Consider the following 11,112-nt stretch of genomic DNA (forward strand, 5'->3'; position numbering starts at 1 on the left):
CGCTTCACACACCAGTGCATAAACACTACAAAGCTTTCCTCCAGTTAAAACAAGGCCAGCTTCAGGTGGTGGCTGTGGAGACCTTTACAAACACATGTGCATTTTTGGCCTTTAAGGATTCAAGATCTTTGTGATTATCAGCGTTAACTGAGAATCGAACCTGAAACATATCTGTAGCTCATCATCATCCACTCACAGACAGCTGCTGACAGAGCAGAAAGAGCCTCGTCGTCTCAGAGCTCACATCAGCAGCTGGAAGCTTAGAGGCACATCTGGGAAGAGCAGAGGAGTGAGCTCAGCTCCTGCTGTGACTCACACCATCGCTGCTTCAGGAGAACATCTGGACCTCCTGCAGATGTTAGACTCAAAACCCAGCAGACCAAAAAAACCCATCATACTCTCAGCTTTGCTGCCTCTCTGAGTGGGAGTGGTTTTTAACAAACACCTGAAGGATTGTTTTCCTGTCATCGCCAAGTTGGAGCGCGATTCTGTGGAAAGGAGGAAAAACAGCCGACTCAGGCGTGGAAATACTGTTTTATTGTCTGTACGAAACTTTATTAAAGAAGTATAACAAACACAGAGAGAAGCCCGGACAGAGAAGACTCGGGTGGCGCTTGGCCCGCGGCGTGCACGCTTATCGGCACAGAGCGTTAAAAGGGGAGAGAGGTCAGAGGTCAGTCAAGCATCATTACCTTTAAAGCGAGTATTTCCCTTCGCTCAGACACGTTCTGTACCAGTCAGACATGAAACACCACCACAGTCCTTCTAACACTTACAGTGACACACTTATCGTTCAAGCAGACCGCAGTCCGCGTTCGGACGTGAAAAAAAACTCTCAGCACAAAGACAGAAGCGCCGTTAACCTGGTCACCTGATGTTGGCAGTGCGGAGGAAGTAACGCCGCTCTTCCACCAGCGTGACGCTGGGACCTCGCCCTCAGAGGTTCTCCAAGAACAGAGCAGCTGTGTCCAGGTGAAGATGCTCCGTACCAGCTCTGGATCGGCTACTGGGACCACAGGGGTGGAAGAATAGAACCATTACCTCTTTTCTACCAACTCTGTGCTGCTGAGAGCCCAACATGGCGGAGGGTCAGCGGCTGAAGAAGACGTTTATGCTACTGAAGACAGCGGTAAGTGTGGACGCAGCAATGCCGCCATGCTGTTGCTGTTTTGGTTCAACATCAAATACCTCCGAGCACAGACGAGCATTCTTTAGACCAAACCCAAGCTCACTTCCTGCTCCTCTAATCCCCTCAAAAAAAGATTTAGACAGAAAGTCACAGTTCCACGCCGACGTGTTTTTTTCCTAACAGTTCAGAGCTTCGTGTGAATTTTACTGAAGGTTTTTACTGGTTTGGAGGGGCGGGCCTTAATGGGGTCAGTCTCTAGGGAAGCTCCGCCTCCAGTTCCTCACGCCACCAGCTTTAACGTGACGCCAGCAAAAGTTTCAACAAATTCATTCGGACAAACGTGCCAAAATACAGTTCACGTAAAGTTTAATGTTTAATTGTCTTCACCCCCACCCATCTCCACCACCTCTGCCCGGCCGCCAGGGCTTCTGATCCGCCTGTTTTAACTCCGCCCACTCGTCACTATGACGGAGCTAAACGGCACACGCAAAAATAAAATTAGAAAAAAAAGAAACGCAAACAAATAAAAAAAAAAAAAAAAAAAAAGTTCTTTGATTTTTTTCAAGAATGCAGAAATGTCTCTTTCCAGAAAGAAACCCAAATCCACACTCGGGTCCCTCCGCCCGTGAGAGAGCTGTAACCGGCGGATGGAGACGGCAGAGGGAAATAGTTCCTGCATAAAACGGATCACGAGTGTCTTTTCTTTTGCGTGGTTCACATTCTTCTGGAAAGAGAGATCCCTGCAGAGCTTTCAAACCTGCTTTTGTGCCTTTATGAACTTTCACATCAGTCGCATTAATCAGAAGCCAGACTACAACTTAAACTAGGAGACTACTTCAGTTTTCCTCCTCGGGTCCGAAAGCAACATGTGCTGCAGCACAGACCAAAAAACTAGCCGGCAACCCCACCCCGAGGCTCCGCCCGCTCTTCCAGAAAATACATTCTGAAAAAGATGGAGAAACGAAAAGATCGGAGACGCTGAAGGCAACAAGCAGGAGAGCGGACCGAGCCTCAGCCGGACACTTTTGGGAGCGTTTGATGGGAGACGGACGCCGAGCGTTTCCCCACAACGACCTCCAGACTGACAGTAAACGCACAAACAGTGCACACACACACACACACACAGTAAAGAAAGATTAAGGCCATCGATGGAACATTTCAGAAACTGGGCTCCAGTCAGACCCACGACAGCGCTGCAGGGACGTGTATGCAGACTCGCAGTGATTCCCACGCGCTTCCTTCAGCACGCTAAGCAATACGCTTAAACCCCGACGCAGGACACGCCGAACTCTAACAGGAAGCGTCCGCAGACAGACCCAATCGGCCGCGAGCCCGAAAGAGCCGGACAGGCTTTTAACCCGCGCGCGCAGATTGAAGACGAGCTGACTGCTGTGCAAACCAAAGAGGGGTTACAGCGAGTGCATCAGAGGGGCGGAGTCAGTGACAGCACAGCCTGAGGGTGGAGGTACCCCCACCCTCTGCCCCCAGCTGCTCAGTCGGGTTTCGGCTGGAGCGCACAGCATTTGGGTTTTCCGTGATGTGTAAGGGCCGCTGCAGGAAACAGACAAAACAATCTGGTTTGGTTCTTTTTTACTAAACATTGTCGTGTTGATCAGAAGGCTGCCAAACGCAAACACGTCCTGCAGTTTGTTAGGAAGCCTGATATGTCCGATGTGCTACCAGGAACATTTTCAGTGTGAGGGAAAAATCTCTGCGCTGACGTGGCTGCGATCAGAAAGGTGAACAACACGTGCCAAACACAAAAACACAACCAGTGGAGAGAGGTGGGAGGCGTGAAGAACAGGAGCATCAATTTACAAAAGCTCAGCACAAATAAAGATGGTGGAAGAAGGCCAGCAGACGAGCCGGCGGCGCCGCGTCCCAGACTAAACCTGCACAAACCCTCAGCGGGTTCGCTCGGAATGTGTCGGGATTAGTTTGGGAAGTCGGCCGGGTCTGCGGAGGAGGATCTCCACGTTTCATTTCAAACACACACAGACAGACACACACACACACACACACAGAGAACATCATCACCGTGTTTTCAAATCAAAGTTCGTTACAAACACCAGATATGTTTGTTGGCACCATCCGGTTTTGGGAAAGATGGAGTAACAGGGGGAGGCGGGGCCGAGGCTTCGCGGTAAAGGATGTTTGTCGAAGGTGAGACGAAGGAGAAGTCCAGCAGGTACTTTTGGGGGGGGGAGGGAGGGAGGGGGGGGGGGGTCAAGCTGAGACCGGGTTCGGCGCTGGATATAAAAACCAAAGGCTCGGCTTGATCGGGGTGTGGAGGCGGGTTGGTGGGCGAGGACGTCTACGAGAAACGTTGCTGCAGTCTTGAATATTAAAACTCCTCCTGATCCTCAGCGTCCGGTATGACGAAGCCCTCCTGGAGACAAACGCAGACGGGACACAGTTTTAGGCTCAGCACGAAATGTCACTTCCTGTTTGCACTACAAACCAATCATGTGCCGTGCTGCATTATATCAAATGAAAGTGTGTGTGTGTCCAGTGAAGAAGCACTTTTTAAATGTGTTTACAGTCAAAGTGCCGACGTGTGTTTAGGATCCTTCCCGAGGAGCTTTTGGAAGTTTTGGCATCGCCTGCGGCCGAGAGCCACAAACCACACCAACGAGTTCAAGAGCGCATTTAAAAAAACAACATTAATCTGCATAAACACAATAATGATACATGTGTGTAAATGAAGCAGCAGCGTGGGAGGCTGGCACAGTGAGCTGCATGCCTCTGCAAGAATCCACAGCAGCTGTTCACACTGCAACAAATGGCACTTCCTGTGAGGAACACTGAGCGCATTTCAGCCAATCAGGTGTGAGGGATGTCTGGTGTGTCATATCTGAGCTGCAGAGTAAAAATGGATCCTCCGGTTCTGTAATTTAGCCACGTGATTCATGAATTATTGAAAGCTAATCACTCACGTCTGTGGCGTAGAGGATGTCGACGATCCTCTGCAGCGTCGGGTCGCCCTCGCCTTCCTTCTCCTGGCAGATCAGCTCGATGTTCCTCAGCTTTCCAAAATAAAAGTCTCTCTCCTTCTCCATGTCCTGGATGGTGGATTTCAGCATCTCCATCTGTGGACGAAGATAAAGACACCTGATCAGCACTCCTCGCCTCACCGTCGTCCTTACAGAGGCGACAGTCTGCCCTCTGACCTCATTGATGAGCTCAGCCACCTCCTCGTCGTTTCCTCCCGTCCCCGCCTTCTTCGCACTGACCGGAGCCACCTTGGGCGCCACCTTAGCCACGGGGGGCCTCTGAGGAGCTGAGGAGAAATTAGAAGGTCAGCGACACGATCAAAACTTCAGCACTTCTAAACCCGTCTGTAACCGTCACCCATCTGAAATCTGACCAATCAGACGAGTCGGCTCTTACCTTGATTGAGGGCCTTTTTGGGTGGTTTGTTGAGGGCTGACGTGGCGGGGTTGGGCGTGGGCATGGCGTCCTGCCCCTGTCTCGCCTCCACGGGGTCGTACTCCTTTCCGTCGTAGTTGGCGTCGAAGAACTTCTTGAACCACTGTACGAACTCGAAGTTATCCTGGAACTTCCCCTTCACCAGTTTGTCCACCGGAATGATCTGGAAGAGACGGAGAAATGGCGCCAGGCTGTTAGCGGCGCTCTGACTGCAGGGTTTACATAAAAACTCAAGTTTCATCACTTTTGTCTCTTTGACATTTAAAGTTCGACGGACATCATGTTAGTCCCACCCTGGACCGACACAGAGTCCCGTTAAACCGTCTACAGCAGCGGAGTCCAACTCCAGGCCTCGGGCGCCGGTGTCCTGCTGGTTTTAGATCTCACCCTGGGTCAGCACACCTGAATCAGATGATTAGTTCACGACCAGACCTCTGGTGGACATTATTTAGCCATTTACATCAGCTGATAACGCCGGCCCTCGAGTCCCCCCACCTGACATGTTCATTCTTTCCGTTTTGTCATTTGCTAGAATGAAATTAACCGTTCAGAACAATCAGACCTCAGGTTTGTTTCTGCACCAGCTCACCACCACCTCTCGTTCCAAACAAGCGCCTCGTCACGAAGAGTCATGAATTCAACGTTCTCGTCTCCGCCCGTCGAGCTGCAGCAGGATCGTCTCTGCAGCTCTTTGGACTGCACACGTCTGAAGCGCACAGAGTTAAAAACCTTCTGGAAGGAGCTCAGAGATCATCCCGAAAGAAACACGTTTGGATCCAGAGGACAAACTGAGCCGACATTAATGAAGCTCAGTTTGCTAGAAAGACCAGAGAACAGGAAGCACCAGAAACAAAGAAACTTCCACTAATGCGAATAAAAGAGACAAAGTCAAACAGAGACTTTCAAAGGTTTGAGGAGCTTTTTTCAACCCTCAAAGATGTGCAGCGAGCCGAGCACAAAGCGAGTCCGGTCTGATTCACACACTGCTGTAAGAACAGGTGTTTGGTTACAGATCACAGCTGTTGGCGAGGGAGCGCCGCGCTCCTCCGCTGCCTTTATGTTTGCACTGTCTTTAAAGCTTTTAAATAGCGTTAGTAAAAAGAAATACAAAGCAAATGTGCACGTTCAAAGCTCGCTGGGACATTTCCTGAGCCGCGCCAACATGTCCACACTCCTCTGCTGCTCTAATGGGACCATCACTTCCTGAACTTCATCCTTTATTCATTCGGACTGAGAGCATAAAGTCATCAGGTAAGCGTTTACTGAGCTCAGAGATCGGGAGGGCGCTCATTTGCTCTCAGTTCCGAGAAAGTGGGCGTGGCGTCAGTGGTGGCGTCTTTGCAGAACAGCGCTTAGAGGCCGGGGGTCAGCCGGGATCAGCCGCAATTCCTTGCGTTCACGCTGTACGCAGGACTTGTGTCCTCGCTTCAGCTGAACGACTTCACTGTGGCAGGAACAGCGTAGCATGTAATTAGCTGTGGATTTCCCACAGAAACCAAATCCTCGCTAATCCTCAGAGTGATTCACGTCGCTCAGGCCGAACACACCCCTGCTCCAGTTACGCCAATGCTTCCTGCGGCTGCTTCACAACAAAAGACCATCACTAGGAAACCACAGGAAGGTGGTAATCCTTCATGTTTTAATATGACATCAGTTCACAGCAGCAGGCGTCTCTCTTCATGCTGCGAGGTAAAGAACCAGCGACGTGATGTACCGCGAGCAAAACGGCTTCACGACAGAGCGGTGCGGTCTGCATCCGTACGAACACGATTACAGTCGTCAAACAGAAACGTTTAAACACGTTATTATTATTGTCTGCATCTGTGAAACGGATGATCTCAACATCTGAGGATTGTGCGTCGCCGCCAACAGAAACTCATCAATGAGCATGACTTACTTTGTCGACGCCCATCTTTTTGAAGGCCACCTGCAGAAGCTTGAAGTTGTGGATGTACTCGTGCTCGAGCTTGGCCCCGAACTTCACTTTCTTCAAAGGCACAGAGTTGGGAAACAGCATGTCCATGAACTGGCAGTAAGCAGCACCTGGACACAGGAAACACTTTGACTACAGGCGGAGAGGAAACACCGCGTCAACGGCGGCGTCACACACCACAAGAAATCAAAACTGACAAACTGCACGTTTGATTTTAGAAATAGCTTTAATCGTCTCTTTCCCGTTCGCTGTGTGATGTAACCCACACAGTGATAGAAGTCACATGCTAACGCCTCAGGATACGGAGACGAGAAGAGCGTGAGGCCACAGAAAGGTTAGTGTGACTGAATCTGTTCAACGGTGACCTGAAAGGGTCAGAATAGGGTTTGTAGACTAATCTGATCATCACCTGACGTACGTTTAGGTGTCAAATATGAAGGCGGTCCCTCGGCGAGCTGCAGATTTAAGAGAACGGCACAAAGAGTGCTGAAAGTCCTCGCTTACCTGAGCACAGCATTTCTATCTTGGTGAGGTTCATCTGTAGAGACTCGTTGATCCACACGAGCATGTCATGGCGACTTAAGTTGTCGCTGGTCACTGAGGTCGAGTACACGTTCACAGCCATCGTCGGTCACCTGACCACACAGACACACACACACACACACTTACATGGTGGCCATCACACCGACAGCTCGTCGGGTTGTTACTGTCACTTTAAACCTGCTCGATCAGGACCTCGTCAATGAGGATGACCCGATTAGATAAATCCTCTACTCTGTGGAAACACTGGACTACTTTTTGAATTAATCTGCTGAAAAGTAATTGTTTTGGTTTGTCAAATTTCAGAACAAAGGACATGAAATGCAGTTTGATCACAGTAAACTCAGAATTTCTGTTTTTCAGACAAGACAAACAAAAAAAGCACGACTTCCTGTCCTTTTGTGATGGAAACGGGTGAAATGTGGATCTGAACCGACTCTTTGGCGTTTGCTCGTACTTGCAGGCCCGTCTGTGGCTCTGCGTCAGATAACGAGCTGCAACCTTCGGCCAACATTTAATCTGCCGCTGAGGACGAGGCTGCAGGCACACCCAGATACAAACCTCCCAGATGAGCACAATGTAAAACTCAAAGCATTTTATCTACAGGAGCAGTCGCAGTTTTCTGAGTCAGCGGCAAAAATCACAAACTAAACAGACAGCAGTCCCGACGATGCCTGTTTCAGGTATGTCCTCTGCAGCTGGAGGTCAGTGCTACACAATGTACAGATGTGGTCAGCTGTCACATCTTAAAGGCCAAAACATGTGGTTATTGTAGGAGTCATCTGTAAGCAGCCTTCACACCAAGAGATCCTCTCAGGAGAGGAAGCTGAATGCCATCGATGACCAGCAGAAAATCTACAGCAGAGCAAATGCTCCTGGGCAGGTAGTAAACACTGACAGGTCCATCAGCTGATTTCATTTAGTGACATCACTGTGAATGTTGCTACAAAAACTTGTGTGATTCAGCAACAGTGTCATCATGCTTACAGCTGTTTACAGGAAGCTGAGCAGACAGTGGGCGGAGTCACGTATGGTGAGGTACCAACCAGGTCGTGAAGGTTAATAAACGGACATCTTTCCCAGCCAACAACCATCAGTTGTCAGTCTGAAAGTAACAGTGACGCATTTGTTGGGTTTTTTTGTTTTCCTTATCACAAACAAACCATCTTCCAACATTTATTCAAATATTATTCAAATATCATCTCCAGTAAATGCAGATTAGCATATTTCTCAAAGAAGAAAAGTTGGTTTTATCTTTGCTGTTAAATTCAGATTTTCGTTTTCTTTATTCAGAGGACCAAAAATAAAGTTTTAAAGGTGGGCAGTGGCCCCTGTAGCTGACCAGATGAGGCCGGGCTCCTGAGCTGTGAGGAAGTGACCGTTAGCCACACGCTGCTAACATTAGCGGTGATCAGCAACGTCAGGTCCGCGGCTCCAAGCACCGAACGGGTCAGCGTCCGGCTCCCTGGGAAGACACTGGCCGAGCTCCGCTATCTGTGTTAATATTAGAAAGCTCGGTCATCGGCTAAACGCGCCCACACCGGCCGGCTGAGTCAGTCACCTCCCGGACCTGCAGGCGGTCCCCCCCCCGCCCTGAAGCACCGCCCGGTTAGCTCCCGTTAGCCTCGGCCATTATTGAGTCAAACCTCCTCGGATAAGAGCCGTTAATAGCGGTTTAAACCGTCACCGTACCGGCAGCTGCCAGAGCTGGAGCTCGGCCCCGGGGTGCCCGGTCCGAGGCTCCGGGATCGCACGGTTCTAGCTACATGCTAACACTGAAGCTAACAGAGCGCGCCGCCGTTATCCAGCCGCTCCGGCCGGCTTCAAACCTACCTGCAGCCGGTTTTCTTTCGCGGTTCTCGAACTTGGAGCTTTTACTCTTCTCAGCGGGAAATGTTTCTCATAAAAAAAAACAACCTGCGCTCGTTTCGACGTTTGTTCCTCTTCTGCTTTTTTCTTCTCTTCCTCACGTCCACTCTGCCGGCAACGGAAGAAGCGATGCGATGACGTCAATACGTAAAGGGAAACGCCTAAACGTAAGGACGGCGGACGGAAGCGAGACGTCCGAACAAAATGGTCTATGGTGAGGTCATTATTCATAAAAAGGATTATGTTCAATAAATTCATCATTCACGACAAAAACATCCTCATATTATAGGAGCAGCGGGTCAGGTTTACGTCACTCAGTGACGTATCGACATCCCAATAACCATAGTAACATCATTTTCCTCCTGTAGTGACACAGAAACATGTGCACTCCCACCTCCTGCAGCAGCAGGCCTTCACTCTGCTATCACAGGAAGCTGAATAATGGAAGAACAGCCTAGCTTACATTTACATGGAGATTTTAGGAGCTTAACGCCAAATAAAGACCACAAGAGAGAAGAGATGAACTGATTTTACTGAAAAACGGCCACCACCTGAATCTGTTGGTATTAAAGGGCCCAAAGAACCACAGCACAGTCACCGAAATCTTCATCGTCTCAGTTTAAACTTCAGCAGGTCGTCTTCACCGTGTGTGAGCTGCTGCCACACGATTGGCCGATAAGACATTTGTGTCATGGGCAGTTGAAGAGGCGTACCTAACAAAGTGGCAGGTGAGTGTATTTATTTTTGCCCTGCTCTTACACAGCTGCTAAAATCCACCAGGACTGCACACCAAAGTTCCCTCTAATGTTCCCTCTAATGTTTCATGTGTCTGAGCGAGCACACCAACTCCCTGAGCGTCCCTTGGACTACTGTGAGCGACAGCAGACGTGTGCACTGTGGTCACGCCAGCATCCAATCCATGCAAGTTACAGCTTATTAAAATAATCAAATTACAGCATTTACATTTATGTTAGACGACTTTTAATTAACTGCTTTAGCCCACTGACAATGAAAAAAAAAAAAAAATCTTGTTCATGACCTGTGCAGCATGTTAACACTATTGGAAGTAAAAATAACTTGAACTCCAATTTTGAAAACACAACTTTCTTTCTTTCTTTCAATAAAGCTCTGACTTGTATTATGAGTCTGTGGTCTGGGAGAGAGTCTGTAACTCTGTCTGCAAAATACAGTAAATAATGACCAATGTTGGGCAGTTAATTATATAGTTACTTCTTCAAAAAAGTAACTGAGTTATGCAAACAACAAAGTTTTTTGCAGCTGTTTACCTAAAAATGCAGCCAAGGCGTTTTTAAACAAACATTTCAAACTATTTACAGAACAATCAGCTGTTCTGCATCAAATCTGATGCCACACAAATTATTTTTGCCTCATTGTTTTAACACACACAACAAAACTATTGACTACACTACACACTAACTACACAAGATTTGCGCTGAACGTCGCAAATCTCTCACATCTCAAAACACTCCGTCACTCCTAAAACTTCCTCCAGTATCTTAACAACTAAATGCCATGTTTTGATTGGTCGACATGGTACATTTTTCCACCAATAGGAAAGGGTGGGGTGTTTTGTTTTTGTTCACAGGCTTTCCAGCGTTTTCTTCCCGCAGTAAATATAAACAACGACAGTATTCAGGAAGAAAAACAAACATTGCAGATATTTTTATCACAACTCTGGTTTTACGTGGCCGATCAACACAATTTAAAAACTGCTATAAAGTCCACACTTTGTCCGTCAGTTGTTCCGTCTGTCCTGCTCACATCTCCAGTGGTTGTACACGTTGTCGTTAACGTGGCTTCACTCCACATCAGCCGCTTTGCTAAAACACCGGCACATAGCCTGTCAACCCTTAGCTGCGTATATACGAATGTGAATCGCATCATTGGCTGGACTAGGTGCAGAGAAGTACACACCCCCATCACCATCAACGGCGCTGCTGTGGAGAGAGTGAGCAGCTTCCGGTTCCTTGGAGTACACCTGGCTGAGGATCTTACGTGGTCAGTACACACAAACAAAACAGTGAAGAAGGCGCAGCAGCGCCTCTTCTTTCTCAGGAGACTGAAAAGATTCGGCATGAGCCCCCGCATCCTCGGGACCTTCTATCACTGTGCCATTGAGAGCATCCTCACTGGATGCATCACCACCTGGTATGGCAACAGCACCGCCTACAACTGCAAAGCTCTCCAGCGA

The 11,112-nt window shown here is 48.7% G+C and overlaps 1 protein-coding gene across 2 annotated transcripts; it reads right to left on the reverse strand.

The window, feature by feature from the left end:
- Positions 1–825: 825 nt before the first annotated feature.
- On the reverse strand, positions 826–9,047 carry mapre1b (microtubule-associated protein, RP/EB family, member 1b). Of its 2 annotated transcripts, none has more exons than XM_085394316.1 (7): positions 8,949–9,047; positions 6,996–7,126; positions 6,456–6,601; positions 4,520–4,721; positions 4,300–4,409; positions 4,066–4,218; positions 826–3,518 (listed from the first exon to the last, which is right to left on the reverse strand). In XM_085394316.1, exons 2-7 carry the CDS (start codon positions 7,114–7,116, stop codon positions 3,474–3,476), a joined length of 777 nt encoding a protein of 258 aa, XP_085250442.1. In that variant the 5' UTR covers positions 7,117–7,126; positions 8,949–9,047; the 3' UTR covers positions 826–3,473. The 2 variants fall into 2 exon arrangements, with proteins under 2 accessions (XP_085250442.1, XP_085250441.1); XM_085394315.1 differs by having other exon boundaries at positions 8,865–9,035.
- Positions 9,048–11,112: the final 2,065 nt, after the last annotated feature.

Source organism: Rhamphochromis longiceps, linkage group LG20 (genome assembly GCF_057381845.1).
Source record: "Rhamphochromis longiceps isolate RC_006_pf linkage group LG20, R_longiceps_female_GT1.1, whole genome shotgun sequence".
Lineage (NCBI taxonomy): Eukaryota > Metazoa > Chordata > Actinopteri > Cichliformes > Cichlidae > Rhamphochromis > Rhamphochromis longiceps.

Bases quoted from the DNA above. Each gene is read 5' to 3' on its own strand.
- mapre1b (XM_085394316.1), bottom strand. From the start codon at position 7,116: ATGGCTGTGAACGTGTACTCGACCTCAGTGACCAGCGACAACTTAAGT. The intron at 4,410-4,519 runs GTAAGAGCCGAC...ATTTCTCCTCAG, and splicing joins CAAAAAGGCCCTCAATCAAG to CTCCTCAGAGGCCCCCCGTG. The intron at 3,519-4,065 runs GTGAGTGATTAG...GTTTGTCTCCAG, and splicing joins ACATCCTCTACGCCACAGAC to GAGGGCTTCGTCATACCGGA.